The sequence below is a fragment of the Melozone crissalis genome, unplaced genomic scaffold (assembly GCF_028551555.1).
Source record: "Melozone crissalis strain CALT ecotype California unplaced genomic scaffold, PUWL_Pcris_2 ptg000027l_1, whole genome shotgun sequence".
Lineage (NCBI taxonomy): Eukaryota > Metazoa > Chordata > Aves > Passeriformes > Passerellidae > Melozone > Melozone crissalis.
Genome location: NW_026535805.1, coordinates 73,296,099 through 73,312,898, shown reverse-complemented (window position 1 = coordinate 73,312,898; position 16,800 = coordinate 73,296,099). Strand labels below are relative to the sequence as shown.

General features: G+C 36.8%; 1 protein-coding gene across 2 annotated transcripts in view; it reads left to right on the top strand.

Annotated features, from left to right (window-relative positions):
* The window catches only part of LOC128938776 (cytochrome b5 reductase 4), a 30,231-nt gene extending 15,357 nt beyond the window's left edge, over positions 1-14,874 (top strand). For both annotated transcript variants that reach the window (XM_054279220.1, XM_054279219.1), the window contains exons 10-16: positions 578-700; positions 6,653-6,793; positions 7,975-8,127; positions 8,737-8,887; positions 11,700-11,786; positions 13,185-13,349; positions 14,250-14,874. In XM_054279220.1, the coding sequence (XP_054135195.1) occupies positions 578-700; positions 6,653-6,793; positions 7,975-8,127; positions 8,737-8,887; positions 11,700-11,786; positions 13,185-13,349; positions 14,250-14,304 (875 nt within the window). In that variant the 3' untranslated portion in view covers positions 14,305-14,874. The remainder of the gene's footprint in view (positions 1-577; positions 701-6,652; positions 6,794-7,974; positions 8,128-8,736; positions 8,888-11,699; positions 11,787-13,184; positions 13,350-14,249) is intronic.
* The last annotated feature ends 1,926 nt before the right edge of the window (positions 14,875-16,800 follow it).

The following is a 16,800-nucleotide window of genomic DNA, read 5'->3' as shown; positions in this document are numbered from 1 at the left end:
TTTTACTTACCACCAGGTCCTGACAGAGTCAATCAAATCAAGTCATAATATGAAATATTTTTTCTTAATTGTGGCATTTGGGCCTGTGAAAGTAATAAGCTGATAGTGCTCTGATCCCTCTTGAGTATGACTGAAGGCTAAAAGAGCCAGAAGTTAGATCTGTTGTGTATTTTTAAACTGTTCTTTTCTTAGACTGAGACTTTCTTGGATTTAATTGTAAATTCAAATGCCCTTGAAAAGAAGGTAGTAACAATTTCCAGTACATGAGGACTCTGGGTTCATGAGTATTTTTCTTGACCAGATGGTCTGTGAAGCTGTCCTGGTTCCATGAACTGTCAAGCAAATAATGTGTATTAATTATGCATATCCAGTTAGTGCTTGTTTTAACTGCACTCTAAAATATTATAGGGAGATAGCTGGAAGTACTAATTTGATTTGATACCCTGCTTTAAAGAATTAATTACAAGTGTCTTGAGAAATGAGTAATTGTTCTGAATTTCTTTATAGTTTATATGTGAAATATTTTTTTGTACAAAGTGTAACTAAAAGTAACAATATGAAATCTTTTCTCTTTTAGTAAATATTGCTGAAAAAGTAGGGAAAGTAGAGATTGTCTTAAAGAAAAAGGATAATGTTCATTGGAAAAATCTGGGCCAGCCCTCTGAGGGTCATAATACTTTTATCAAACGCACAGACAGAGGTAAGCAATTTTATAGCCAGCTGCCAGCTATTTTAGGACTTCTTGGAGCTTGTCAGTGATATTTGGTTTTTTTCAGGATTTCTTTTTCTGTTGTTGTACCTTCACTTCTTTTACAATTTGGAATTCTGATCTTGAAAGCTATTCAGGAATTTCCCTAGAAAGGGTTTGATTTGGAGGAGGGTTTTTTGTTTTGCTTTAGTTTGTTTGTTTGTTTTGTCCCACAGTGGAGTTGAAAGTGAACCTAATATTGGAAGGGGAGCACTGCCTGAGTGTTGTTCCATCTCATGGTTACTTGTGTGCTTGGTGACCTCTCTGTCCATATGAAAACCTCAGTAGACCCTGAGGAGAGCGTGCCTGGACATGTGTCAATCATTATGAGAGTAACTGGAGTGAAGTATCAAAAACCTTCACTTGCAATTGTTACTGTAGATACAGTAACATCTGTCAGTGCTGCAAGCTTGTTCCAATACTCTGCATCTTTGTAACTTGAGCTCAGATTAAATTAGAGACTTGAAGTCGTGTAGGTACTAAAGCCAGCTCTGAATAAGCTGTGTCTACAAGAAGCAGTAAATGTTATATATGGATTCATTTTGTAGTAACAGAATAGTATGAACTTGCTGCAGCACCAAAGTATGTTAGAGTAATCCGTATGGGTTTGGGGTTTTTTTCAGCTAAATTAAAAATTTTTGCACTATTACATTGTGTAATATAATCACACTCCTGATGTTATTGCTGTCACCTAGTTTCTCAAAAGCCCTCTTGGTCCTCTATCTAATAATGCTCAAAAATTGACTGTTGGATTATATTCTTTACTCTGTGTGTTACTCTGTGTGAAAGCAAAGCTGTGCATTTTTAAGAGCTAATGAAATGTTGCTCACCATGTTTTACACCTCTTACTGGCCCTCAGTTACGCTATGTGGGCCTTTAGAGTTGAGAGATTATTGTGGTACAAAAAGGAAGACTGCAGGAAAACTCATCTCTCTAGCTACCTTTAGCTTATGTTGAATGTAATTTTCCTTTTAAGAGTTTCAGAAACTTTTGAGTCATCCACTTTAAAATTAGATTTTTCGATACAACGCTCTGTATCTAAGGGGTTGCAGCCTGATCTAATGTGTTGTCCACTGTCTGTTGCTCATTTTCTCCCTCATCACTTTTTGTAATTATAGGAAACAAAGAGAAGATAATCTAAAAGAATAAGAGATATAGGATATAGTGGCTTTGTAGATCCTTTGCAAATGAGGAAGGTTAGATGCAATTGACAAAATACATATTGAGCATTAGTAACTAATGCTTTCTAGATAATGTTATCTTGTTACACTTTTTTTTGTAGTTTATTTTATTCATTTTTTGTGTATTACTAGTTCTTTTGGTAACTGTGCTTTCTAATATGAGTGATCATTTTAACCAAAATGATTCCACTTTGGTGGCAAGGCTGTGAATAGTCAGTGCTTATGGGAGCAATGGTGTTTAATTAATTAGGATTTTCTTGTCTTTGAGTTTTTAGTATTTCTGTGTGTATTGACCAGTTAAAACACTTCTTTGTATTCAGAGCACGGGAAGAATTGCTGAAAACCAGCCAAGATTGACACTTGGAAGTTCGCTTGATGTTATGTCTTTATTACTTGTTGATAAGACAGCATTCGTAAATGAGTTTGTAAAGGATGGGTGTGTGACTACCACATGTGCAGAAGCATCTATACTTTATAAAGTTATTTAATAATTATTTTTTAAGCAGGCATGTCTAAATTCTACAAAAAAGTGATAAAGGTCTTCTTCAGGAACAACAACTTAATGCAAAGATGGTACTGGAAGCCTATGGAAGAAACAATTAAAATAACCCCTACTTTTTTCTCCATAAACTGGGAAAGCAATACTCCCAGATAAATTGCCTATGTACTCTCAAATTCCTGCTGAGTTTATACTAACATTTTGGCCAGTGTATTTTAGTTAATTGGAAGGAACTAACAGAATTGTTGAAATTCCTCAAAGTTGAAGGGGATTTTTTTTTTCAAAATGACTTCAATTCTAGTTAATTGCACTGTGTCTTAGGATGGTCAAGAGACACAGAAGAATATTCAATACTGCTTCTACTCCTTAAGAAGGATTAAGTGCTTGGTTTTCTGGATAAATAATTATTTATAATCCACAGTATTCCATAGAAAACAGAATTCAGTATAATTAGATTGTCAGTATAGGGGGCTGGGGACATTACTTTTGGGTAGGTATTGTGACACTGGTCATTAAAGGTGCAAACAAAAACTTATGGTCATAGGTCTGGCATCCTGTGAAATTCAAATGCTGTATAAAAAATAAAATAGAGCTTTCTCATTTAACCAAACAAAAAAACCAAAACCCTAAAACCTGACCCCTTCCAACCAACAAAAATATCATACAGCACAGTGATAGAGTGCAGGTTTTCATGTAGGTATTAAGATGTGATTTTCTTGTTGCTGCTTTTTCTGGGAAATAAGGTATGGAAGCCCACTCATGAGGGAGCATGCACATAAATGCAGTAACCATATGCAGTTAAAAATTACATGTTAGTAGGGATGACTTGGAGGTGTGTGTGTGTGTCTTTTCCCATGGAGAATAAACTGCTTCTTCCTTCTGAAAATGATTCTGAACTTTTACTCAGACTCTTGTTTTGAAAATTTATCTAATTACTAATTTCTGCTGTTTTAAAGAGTGTGCAACTATTGGCAGATGTTCAGTAAAGAAATAAGGTGCTGCTGCCTCTGAGGGCTGAAGCAGGATCCAGTTTTCCTTGGTTTGTGCAATGTTTTTTGTACAATCAAGTGGAAGATCATACAGGTTTTTTGGTTGGAAATACCAGAAGGGAGCAGAGTGCTGCTGCTGCACGTACTGTGTATCAGCAAGACTGACACTTTTACAGAGTGCTGCATAACCTGAGAAAGTTTAGAAGGTGTTGATTCAGTGGGAACTTTATTTTGGGAGGGGAGAAAGGCCATCTAGGAAGAGCATGGCTGGCCTTCTTAGGTAATATCAAATAGCTTGTGAAATCTGGTAATTAACTGAAGCATTTGAGGGTACTGATGATTTGATGGTCAACAGTGAGGGGTCGTGGTTGTCTTAACTCCTAAGACTGGGCTGCTGCTGGAAGTGGTGGGAAGCCACCTTCCTTTAGCTGTGGTCTAACCTCCATTAGCTGTACTATCTCCATTAGCATACTCCATTGGCAGGAGTAGTACTTGAGGCTCCATAACCAAGAAACCTGAACAAAATAAGGATTAACATTGGTTGGTGGGCATGTTTGGGTGGTAAATGCTTTCTGAGAATAGGGTGGAATTCCTCTACCTGAGATGGAAGGGTAGTGGAGCTATTAATTTTTTTCCCCAAGCCAACAGGCTAATGTTGCCACTGCAGCATCACTAGTTTTATGACTAGTAACTAAGAAATAAGAATTGTCACTGAAGTTTTATCATTGAAGAAAAGCAAAAATCATAATTAAAGAAAAATTCTCAAGCTCCCTTTCATGACAAGGAAGAACGTGCATTATGCAGAAGAATGATACTCTCCAAAAGCTATCGTTATCTGTACAGCAGCTCTGTTACTAAAACTGAATTTGTATGCCTATAAATCAAGGTACTGTAGTTCTTGAATCCAGCAAAGGTGGAAGATGAGTTTAGAGACTGATATCTCTAGCCCACGATTGTATTGTTTTTTGTGGCAAGCCTTTGGTAGTGAGAGGCTGCAGGGCTGCTTCTCCTAGATCAGGAGCTGCAGTTCTGCCACTTGATGTCTGCAAAGTGTTTAATCCAACCTAATCTGCTCACTAACTACTTTGGTCACTTTGAAAAATTGAGATTTGCTGCTAGACACTGACATCAAGATGAAAGAACAGTACCTTTTGCTTCTGTATAGTAGCAAATTATAAATCTTTGGCATCTGGCAGTAATGTGGCTTTGTGGGTTGACAAAACCAACTGGTTCGCTTCAGCTTGCTACTAGGGGCTAGCTCCTTTTGTTGAAAGGCTTTTCTGCTTTGACAGTTATTTTTGCTTGTGGCCACAGATTTTATAGGAATGACTGATAATGAACTAATTTTATTTAATGTAGCAAAGAGTACAGTCTAAAGTAGAAGTTTACTTAGAAAGTTTTCAAAAGTTATATTGGATGAATCAGGACGAAAGTTCTGTGTGGCAATTGTGAAAATATGTGTATTAAAAATAGGGAGATAAAGGTTATTTATGAGGAAAAGGCTGGAATTAGTCAGGTTGGAAAGGTGAAAAAATTGTCAGGGAACAGTGAATCAGTTGATGAATCAGTTTTTTAACTTCTTTCTCCACGCCCAAATATATGTAAGAGTATTAGCTGATGAGTGTTAAGGGTTACATGACCAACCTCACACATCCTTTTAAGCAGTTTTTAAGTCTGCAGAATTGACAGCAATCTTGGCATATTTATTTGACTATTGTACTTTGCAATCTTATTGTGTATTGTTTTTCAAAAGAAGGATAGAAAACAAATTCCCACAAACTTTTCATAATATTTATATAGCTGGAGAGATGATGTTTTGACTTTAAGATTGGTATGAAGTAGAATTACTGACTTCCACTTTTTCAGGGCTTTAGGCATTCTTTTGATTTATCTGAAATGCTTGTTCCTTCAAAAGAAGGGATTTGTAGGATGTTAGATAAAAGATGTGAGAAAATCTTAATAAAGAAATATTTATTCCACGTCAGAAGCTTTACATCGTGTTTCTGCAGGCATTTGTAGTGGATAACTCACTAGTAGCTATTTGAATAATTTAAGAAAACCAGTGTAGGCAGAAAAATGCCAATTGTAGACTGACTTAGCTGAAGGGGAGCTCTGGAAGTCATCTGATCTGACCTCCTGCTCAAAGCTGTTCAGTCAAGGTTTGAATACTCCAAGGACAGACTCTCTCTGAGCTCTGGTCCCAGTGTTGGACCAGACCATCCTCATGGTTGGAATTTCCTTAGCATCTTCTCCTGTTTCATGAGTAGCTCAGCTTTTTATGTGAGCAACATGAGTATTTTTCAATACCATGGAATAAAAGGGAGAATAAAACGTTGCTTCACTGAAATTGCTCCAATGTAGAAAGTGTTGTTAGAAGGGTGTCATGCTCAAGTATTCTCATACGTGAACCTGCCAAATTTTGAGAGGCTTTACATAAAAATATCTACTGGGATTGAGTTATAAACCTGTTTAGGCAGTGTGGTGCTGTGAGCACATTGGTATTCCAGGTTGGAGCTAAAATATTGCAGTGCTGAAACAAAGGCCTGGCTAAAAAATGCTCTCCTAAAGGTAGAGGAGAGAAAATCACTCATGATCATCTTTTTTGCTGGAGGCTCCTATAAGCTCCCTGGAGCTTTCTCTTCTCCAGGTTGAACAACCCCAACTCTCTCAGTGTATCTTCACAGGAGAAATGCTCCAGCCCTCTGTTCATCTTTGTGACCCTTTTCTGGACTTGCTCCAGCAGGTCCACAACATCCTTCTTGTATTGGGGACCCCAGAACTGAACATGGTACCCCAGGTGAGGGCTCACAAGAACAGAGCAGAGGTGCAGAATCACCTCCCTCAGCCTGCTGGCTGGCTGTGGGCAGTCTGGTGCTGTGCTGGTTTCTGTTTCATTTGCATCCCACCAGCTGCTTTTGGTCTGCTTAGGTGTGTACCCATGATGTACTTGTATGGGGAGCTCAGTGCACGTGCAGTGTGGTACAAATGGTTCTGATAGTTTTTGGTGCTTTTCTACTTATTCCCAGTCAATAACTCAGAGGCTCTTAAAATAACATTATAAATGAGTCCTTAGTCCAAAATTATAAGAATTGTTACAAGTATTCATACGAGATGCATCTATTTATTGTCTTTTTATAAGTATATAGTGTCATACACACATTTGTCTCTCTTATTGAAAGATACGTAATTACAGAATGACAGATTGAGACTTAACTAACAAATTAAATGTTTTTAGGACTGTTCTACAGAAAATGCAAGTTGGTTTCTAAGACAGAAGTTACCCATGACACCAAACTCTTCTGCCTAATGTTGCCTAAGGGAACACATCTCCATGTTCCTACTGGACAACATGTTTACCTCAAGCACATTATTGCAGGTAAGAAAAATTGAGAATGTTGTAATGGATATATTTACATTAATTCTTTTCATAGTTTTGGGAAAATGCCAAGTCCGTGGCCACTAACTCCCTGATTGTCCTCAGCAAATCTCTGCTTCCAGGATCACAATCAGTAATTAATAATGAACTGACTGGATTAATATTAATGGACAGCTAGTTATTGAGATGGCTGGCATTTACTGGTGACCCTACTGGTGGTCTCTACTGCCATCTCTTCCTTTAAAAAAGCCAAAGCAGTGCTGTTCATCTTTGAAGTGTGGGAAGGTTATTGTATATGTATGCAGTGCATGTATATGTATCATTAGTCAGTTCCTTTTAGTTTGCAGCTTTTTTGAAGTGAGGAGGGTACTGTTGCAATTTTTTGTTTTTTTTTTTCTTCTGAGGGATTTATGGTAGTCATGGTTACTCTGCTTTACACTCCAGTTGTGCAATATTAATAATAATAGGGGTTAAGAGAGGAATGTGTCTTGAAAATCATGTGCTTTTCTTCAATGTACTATTCTTCAAAATTTTACAGAAGCTTAGAAAACAGAAGGTCAAAGAAATAGCCAATTTACTATTTTAAAGGGTACTTCTTAAAATTTGCATATTAATAGTTATACTGGTCACTGCACTTAGATTGCAGTATACATGGTGGAGACTTCTCAGAAGAATTTTTAAGCATCCATTAATTTAGAACTGTTATGACCTTCTCCTCCTCCTCCCTTCCTAATTCTTTAGTAGTGTCCAGCTCTTGAGGTATTACTATCATTATACAATAGCTTTTTGAAATGATTCTGCAAGAAAAGATACTTCTGCAGTATTAAAAATCTGCTGTTTAGATTTAAAATAAATCAAGCTGTGATACTTGAAAATTAATGAAAATGTTTAGGTTTTCATATTCTTTGGGGATGACTCAAGATCTTTTCATCCTGTGTCCTGAGTTGCTAAGTAGCATGGAAATACCATACTCAAGTTTTTAATGGGAAGTAGAAGACTTCCAATTCTGTAATAAAAACTGGTGCAGTGGAAAGTAATAACTTGTGCAAAAGCATGGGATGGTTTTATTTTCATGTTAAATATAGGTTATTTATTTAATCTTTGCTTATTTTGGTATTTGTAGTATCTGGATGTAGAGTACTTCTCATATTTTTTGAGCTGTATTTCTGTCTGCTCTCTAGGGACAGAGGTAGTAAAACCATACACACCTGTGTTGCCTTTTTTGCCACTGGATTTCGAAGAATCACCTTGCCATGATGGTGTGCATATATATTTAATGATTAAAATTTATTCCCATGGACTGTTCACACAGGCACTTGACCACCTACAAATTGGTAAATATATGCTGGGGGGTTGTGTTTGGTTTTGCAACAATTGCATTATTTTTAAAGATTCACTGAGTATTTGTCTGAGTCTTGTGATGTTCTGATTGTTTACCTGCTTAATCAGGAATTACTTAAAACTTCTTTTAAATCTTACTCTCCATTTCCTGAGTGTAAAGGCTTGTCCTCACTGTAAACAGGAGTTGTCCATTACAGAAAGCTCTCTCCTGAGTGATGCGTGTGAGCTGTATCACACATCATAGTTGATGGCTTTGATGTCATATGCTCTGAGAACAACTTCTTGTACTTTTGCATAAAGAAAGGAGGTCTGTTTTATGGGACTTAGGATGTACTTCCTTTTCTATTTCAGATACAGAGGTAGATTTTTAATACTGACTTTGCAAATGTTTGTGTTCTCATTGTGTAAAATTCATCAAGACAAAACATTTTATTTGTACATCTCTTCTTTTAACAAGAATGATCCTTTTGTGTATAGTACCTTTCTGAAAGAAACCCTAATATTACAAAGATGAAGGCAATATGAAATGGCCTTTAAAAAATCAGAATGCTAATTAGCCTGTTTTCATCAAATTAATGTTTACTTTTTATTTTTTAATAAAGGAGACTATATTTCTGTCAGCAATCCTGAAGGCAACTTCAAGAAGTCACAAGTTCAAACTTCAGAAGATCTCCTCTTATTGGCAGGAGGCACAGGTTTCACACCAATGGTTAAGCTGCTGAATTTTGCTCTGACTGAAGTCAGCTGTCTGAGGTATGTGGACTTCTTGACACACAAGCTTCAGTGCTAATGAAACAATTAACACAATAAAATGGTATGAAAGCATTTTTCTGGCATGCTTTAGGGAAGAGTCTGTCTGAGGCTGAGGCAACTTCCACTTATTTGCTTATTGGCTACGATCAACGTAGTGGACTCATTTGCATTTTGAATTTTAGTTGTGGTACAAATGAGCTCACTGAGTAGACACTTCAAGGAGTTGTTTTTTTTATTTTATCACCTTTACATTTAAGTGTCTTTTTTTAGTATGGAAATACTACAGTGTAGATACTGAGTTTTGGACTGAGGATGGCTGCAACTGTTTACTTATGGCTTCTCTTTGATACATTAGAATAGTTAGCTAATGGTTTTCACCTGCTAAGCAGCAGTAACACATTGTTCCCAGACGAGTTCCAGTTTTCACAGATTTATATGTCACTTATGTAAATACAACATTAAGTATATTTGAATTCATGAAAAGATATGTATTGCATATGCATTCTGTACTCTGTAAAATCTACAGAAGAAAGCATTACTTGTTCTTGCTCAAGGGAACAGGTTGTTATTATGTCTTGCAGAACTAGCACTTCTGCTTTTGAAACACAGAGAGATTATTGTACACTAATCTTCATACTAAAGCTACGAAGGATGACATAGACTGCAAAAGTTTGTTTCCATAAAAACAAACCCCAAATCCAGACACTATTTTTAGATTGTTATATTTCAGCAGTTACATATAATCCTGTTTTGTGAGCAAAGAGACTGTACTGTTTGGTTCTTCCAAAATGTCCTGTATTGTCAGTAGCAGATAAAAAGTGGTTGACTGGCTTTGTGAAGCCAAAGGATGAGTCTATCATCTGACAGAGTGGGAACACATTTTTAGCTCTTTTCAGCACAATTTCATATGGGAATTCAGTGTTAGTTTAGGGTGCAGCAGCATCTGTTTCCTTACTAGTCAAAGTAAATGAATTTTTCCTTCTTGCTGTGGAGGCTGGTTAGGTGCTGGAGTGACTTGAACTGATGCAGGTTCCATTTTTAAGGATTTGTTTTTCTGACTGTTCTAGGCAATTTGGTTCCTTGGCCTTACATTTGTTCTTTAACCCTCAATTTATTTTTTGGGGAAGTACTCCCAGACTGTCTTTAATATATGTATGTTTATCTGTATGAGATACATATGTGTGTATATATATGAGCAGTATTGCGTAGAATGATCTTACTTTGCAAAGTAACTAGCCATAAGCTTGGTTTGTATATGCTAGGACACAAATTGCAGAAAGCTGAGGAATAATCTGTACAATGACAGACTTGTCTCCTGAGGGTGCCAGAGCAGCCTCTGTCTGGAGTTCTGGGTGAGTGGTGTTGAACCTCTGGGGCTGCACTGTGAATGCTGGAGAATCTTCAGCTTTCCTGGGCAGCATCTGCTGTAATGGGCTTAGACAACTGGATTTTCATTCTTACTGTCTAGACAAAGTCTGCCTATTGTCTTGTCAGTCTATTTCTTGCCTACTGTAAATGGGCAAAACAATTTGTTCCCTTCATAGCTGCACCATCCTTTTGTGCATCAAGTCATGATGCATTTTCTGCAGCCTTGTTTCCTCTCTTACAGGCCAAATTAAATTTGGCCAAAGTATTAACTATAAAAGAATATTGGTCCTCTATGCTTCCTTTTTCATATGAGGATTTTTTGCTCCTTTTACTGGTTGTGTATAACTGCAGTCAGGTGGGTGCATTTCTTAAAGAAGACTGAAGCACAAAGACACTAAACACTAGGTAGAGGGCTAATTCTCTTCTCAAGTATAGGATGCTGGTAATCTATTCTTGATTCTCCTTGATCATTGTATCTTTGTCTCCAGCTTTTCATTCCTAAATTACCCCTCTGTTGTCATATTCACTTTTAATATAGTGTCCCACTTTCATCATTAGTCTTGTTCAGAAGGTAATTTTTTAGCTTTCTATCTCCTTCCTCCATTTTAAAATCTTTTAAGGGTCTCCATCTCCTCTTTCTGAGCAGTTTTCCATATGACCTTGCATAACAGTGTTTTTAGTTCATTAAAATCTACATCCCTTGAAGTAGTTTCCAATATGTTAGATTCACTCTCCTTCCTTACAAAGGGTTGATGAAGCTTCTTATTTGTTGTCTAAATTTTTGTTATCATTCTGTCAACCAGTTTTTCTTTACTGGTGGTGATCATACTTAATTTACACTTCTTCATTTTAGTTGTGTTCTCCCTTATTTCCAGCAAGACTGCGACCAGTTTATTCCAAGTTTGCAATTTTCTGTTCTTTATAGTGCTGAGTACTGAGCAGAACTGCAGCAGATACCTTTGTCTACCCTGGGGAATAGGGTGTCTCAAAGCACCATTCTCCAAATAATCAATTTCTACTTTTGTGCCCATGAACAAAAAGCATGGCTTTCCTATGCACTTTTTATTGATTTTCCACCACCTGAGTAACACTCAATGCTATGGTGCACCGTGCCACTGTTTAGAGCTCTACTTTAGTGTAGTGGGCTTTATTTTCCATGTTTTCAGAGAAGTGGGCCCTGGGAAGCATGTAAAGGTTCTGGCACATTCTAGTTTCTGAATAAGATGATTTTAGTATTTAAAGATGGAGCGTAGCTGATTTGGGACTGTTTTGTCTATACCAGGCAAGTTTTTCAAAGCTTGTTCAGTGAGCCTCATTTTGACTTATAATGCCTCTGGAGAAAACAAAAAATATAAGTAAAAGGTTTCTGTATGATGCATTAAATTCTGATTCTTTACCAGAAACAATCTGCAGTTAATTTTAATTTTTGTTTTGTTTTTTTAAGGACAGTGAAGCTGATCTTCTTCAACAAAACTGAGGATGACATACTCTGGAGAAACCAGCTAGAGCAATTAGCTCTTAAAGATGAAAGGTAATTAAAAGTCTTGTGGAGAACAACTTGTAACATCTCTGGGCTTAGACTAACTGTTCAGCTTTGGCACAAGGCCAGATTCTGATTCTGTAAGCTCTTACTTAAGAATATGATAAGACCTAGGGAGTGGAAGGAGATCCATTGCTCACAGATGCGTAGCAGAGGCTATGTTGTTATGTTTTGTAGGTCCCATGGGAAGCCAGGGATTTGATTTGCAGTGTTTAATAGATGGTTATTGGAGATGATATGTTGGCTTGGATGATTTCTAAAATCATCTAATCATCTACCAAAAAAGTTGAGAAGCTTTTTGATACAGAAAAAATTTGCCTTAGCCTTAACGATAGAAAATAGTTATGCAAAAAGGAACACAAAATAGAGAAGGAGAATGTGCCGCAGGAGAAACATTCTGAATTTAGAGAAGTCTTCTAAAAATCATTTTGGTGTTACTGGTTATGAAAATGTTTATATAGAAATTCGGAGTTTAAATAGACTCATTACTTTAATTTTTTTTTAATAATTGCTGCATTTTGCCCTCAATTACTATGTAATTGCAGATTAAAATGCAAGTAGTGCATGTGTAATGTTAAATTATTTCAGCAGGCCATAGTTCTGTCAGGAGACAGAGGATTATCAGATTATCCTTTAATTTCAGTTCCCTTGCTGTTACCACAAAATAAATTGTCACTGCTTAGATTTTATGTGATAAAAATATGTTTTGTTTATGGTTAATTCTTAGTTGAATTCTTCCTCAGTAGAAACCACTTGTTCCTTCACAACACTGAAGTGAAAAATCAATACTATTTCATACCCTAGTGATGTCTGGCACATTCAAAGCTTTGTAGTCTAGATATTGTGCAAATGTGAGAGTAAAAGGCTGCTCTCCCTTTCCATAGGAGCCTCAGATACAGAAGTGTTTGGTTTTTACTCAGTTACTATTCTGTTAGTGAGTTTTTGAAACCAACGTTCAGTAATGAGTATTTTCTCATTACTGAAATTGTACTGACATTTTCACAAGCTTGGCCAAGCATTCTTATCTCACTGCTTGTTTACTGAGCTGCCCCAAGGTTTGTGTAAAAGTGCTAATGGAATAGTAAAATCTGTGCTTAAGTATCTTCATTGGTGCCCAGCTTAATGTCTGGGGCTTTTTGTAAGGTGAAATAGAAAGCTGGAATTTTTAACATTGGAAGATTTGGCTAAATAAATACACAATATTGAAGGTGATTTGACTGACTTGATCAGTAGGAATGACTAAATATCTGTGAGATCTGATACTGTGGTGGGGAGCTGAGCAGACCAGGAAGGTAATCATAGGAAACATCAGTGTCATGGTCACTAGCATTTTGTGTAGCAGATTTGTAATTGGGGGTAATATTTATGAAATATTCTTCTCCTTACCAGGTTTGAGGTTCAGTTCATTCTTTCACAACCATCAAAAGACTGGGTAGGTAAACAGGGGAAGATTTCTCCATCTCTTCTGTCTGAGTTTGTGAAAAGAAGCAGAAGAGACTCCAAAGTGCTTATCTGCATCTGTGGTCCAGTACCTTTTACAGAACAAGGAGTACAGTGAGTATTTTAAATAATGAACTGGAAAGTGAGAAATTTTTTAGAATTTGATCACCTAATCACCTGTAGTGTTTCTGATTTGGTAGTCTTTAAAAAATGACCTTCTGTTGTCTACTTTCTAAGAAAATTTTCAAAATTTAAACAGACAAAAAAAGGAGTTAAAAATCACCTTGTGCTGTACTTGAGGAGTATATTTATATTTATGTGTAGCTAAGTAAGTATCAGCAATGTATAAGTTTCCTGAGTTTTCTTAGTACGTTGTCCAGAACTTTCTAAAAGCAACTCTTTAACAGTGACCTTTTTCCTCCAAGGTTTTAAATGCTGCTTTTAATTTGATGTTCATAGAAAAGTTGTAATAATAGGAGATAAGCTTTCTTTCTTGGTGTTAGCTTGATATATTAAGTTACAGAAGATCAAAGCAGTTGTTCTATCAGAAGCATTTTTCTCAATTCTTTTAAAATTAATGCATTTATTTGTGTCTGTACCTAGTATTTTCCTTTTTTAATACATGTTTTAAGATAAAAGGTCCTCTAAATTTCTCTTGAAATTCATTGAAGCCCAGCTTCAAAATATTGAATATGATGTCATTTGCATTTCTGCAGTCCTACTGAAGTCACTGTGTATTGGCCAATAATTATGCTGCCTCTTGAGAAATCTGAGATAATTCAGATTATATCTGTATTTATTTTTAGAAATTGTTTTCATCACCCAAAAAGTTTATGTAGCATATCTGAGCTCCTGGGCATTGATTGTTTTCTAAACGTTATTTGCAAGGATAAAGTAGAATGTGCATGTCTGAATAAAAACAAGGAAGTGGTGCTGAAGTTATGCTTCATCTGTGTCTGTGGTGGGTTTTGAGTTCCAAATATTAATATTGCCAACTTGATTTCTGACTTTCAGATATCTGAAGGACCTTGGATACTCTCAAGAAGAGATACATGCTTTTACTGCATAAACACATAGGAGGATATCAATGTTTGTTTGTATAATTCAGTGTCATTTATTTATCTTCATGAATTTAAATAAGTGAGAAACAATTTTGTAAGACTTGTAATTTCACTCTTGGTACCAAACTGTTTCTTGGAAGAAGCATATCTTGGAAAAGAAGTTTTATATTGTGTTTTATCTTCTTTTTGTAAATATTTTTGCTAATATTTAAATCATCCAGGGTATTAATTTATTGTAGAGGCAAGCAAAAAAGTGTAGTATACATTATGTCAGGTGTTTCATGTTGTTGGTTCATGAGAATTCTGAAATTTGTGACAAGCTCTGATTAAGGTTTTGACTTGATAAAGCTTATTATTTCTTACTGTAAAAAGTCCAAAGAGCAATACTGTCTGAAATTAAATATTGCACTGCAACTCAGGTAATCAGTCATTGAAAAATTTTCCTTTTCGTCTGATGTCTCTTATTTGACTTGCAAGTGATCCAGATACATTTCTGGCTTTGTAAACAGAGAAGAAAAGTACCTTTGGTAAAATATAAAATTTACATCAAATAATAAAAAAATAATAATTTTACATTACTTCATGTATTTCTGCAAATTTTTTTATATTTTCATTTAAGTGCTATAAAGAAAGGTTTCCACAAGCTTAGTACTCCAGCTGAGAAATCAAAACAGAGCCATGGATTCTTGGTCTCTCACAAAACTTCCCATGTGACCATTTGACTGATGTCAGGCATCCTTTGTTGTGACGCAATCTGAAGATAAAAACATGACATCACAGATACCAGGGTCGGGACCACAGAAATATCTAAAAATATTTTTAGATATTTAGACGGGTTGCACTAGTATTAAGTGAGGTTATTTCCATCAGTGTGGTTTTTTACACTCCAGTATGAAGAATGAGTTATCAGGAGGCAGTAATCTGCAGCCTAATGGTATCTGAGAGAAAAAAGCGGTAGAGCAGCTGTTCATCCCCTTCTAGATGTTGTCATTATTTTATGTGGGTGTTGTTTTGTGTGACTAGTACTGTTTCTGTCTTCTTGTTGTGTTGAATTGATATTGCTTCCTCCTAAGAAGCAACACTTGTAGTTGTGGCATTAATACATTCAAGAAAAATATCTTAATTATACCCTTCAAAAAGGCTAAAATTGCTATCTGATAGTGACTGGCTGTGCTTAACTGGACTGTCATCTCTTCAATAAACTGAGTGGCCCTCCTCAGTTTATTGGACTTGAAGTTAGAAAAGGATCTGGTTTTCAGTTGTTGCCCATAGGTCACAAGTTATTTCAGAAGACTGTGGTTGAGAGCAGTCATAATTTGGTATCTACAGTGCAGTTAAGTGAAGGGACACTTTTCCAAGTCCCAGAGTGAACTTTCTGCTGAGATAAGCAGAGTTATGTGTTTTCCCCTGGACTGGCTCTCAAAACAGTAGGCACTTAGAGGATTTTTCAGATGTAATTTAGGATTTATTATACTTCCAAAAACCTCAGATGTTCTTTGGAGTTTTGAATAGATCTGTTATTACTGATAACAGATCTTTGTGTGAGTAGCTCAGCAACAAATGGTCATTTGACTTCAACTTGCTAATCCAGATATGATAGAATTTGTTAAAAATGCCTGAATTGGATCTTTTAAGTTTTGCTTATATTGTTCAAATACTTGAAAGACTTGTTGCAGGTCATAAATTTTATAATACATTTCTAAAGTGATGGCCACCAGGCTGAGCATCTAAAATAAAGGTGAAATGTTTTTTGAAGGCAGCAATGCTCATGGTCTGGGTGCTTGCATAGGAATTATCCCAGCCTTAATGCTGATGTTAAAATGGAGCTGCTGGCAGGCAAGGTTTTTTTCTTGTAATTAACCTTTTTGGCTGGTGATGAGATCAAACAGACACAAAATGTTTTGACTGGAGAGCAGGCCAGTGCAAAAGGATGTGGAGGTGCTGGTTGACAATGGCTGAACATGAGCCAGCCGTGCCCAGGTGGCCAAGAAGGCCAATGACACCTGGCCTGTGTCAGCACTGGTGTGGCCAGCAGGGCCAGGGCAGGGATTGTCCCCCTGTACTCTGCAATGGTGAGGCCACACCTTGAGTGCTGTGTCCAGTGCTGGGCCCCTTTACTGCAAGGATGACACTGAGGTGCTGGAGCAAGTCTAAAAGAGATTAACAGGGCTGATGAAGGGTCTAGAGAGTGCCTCGCTCATATGAAGAACAGCTGAGGAGGGAGCTGGGTTGTTAGCCTGGAGAGGAGGCTCAGACATTCTCACTCTACAGCTGCCTGAAAGGAGTGTGAGCCAAGTGGGGGTTGGCCTCTTCTCCCAGGCAGACAGTGACAGGACAAGAGGGCATAATCTCAAGTTGCACCAGAGAAGGCTCTGGTTGGACATCAGGAAGAATTTCTTCAGGGGCTGTCAGGCATTGGAATAGACTGCCCAGGGAAGTGGTGGAGTCACCATGCAATGGAATGTTCAAGAAACAACTGGACATGGCACTTACTGCCATGGTCT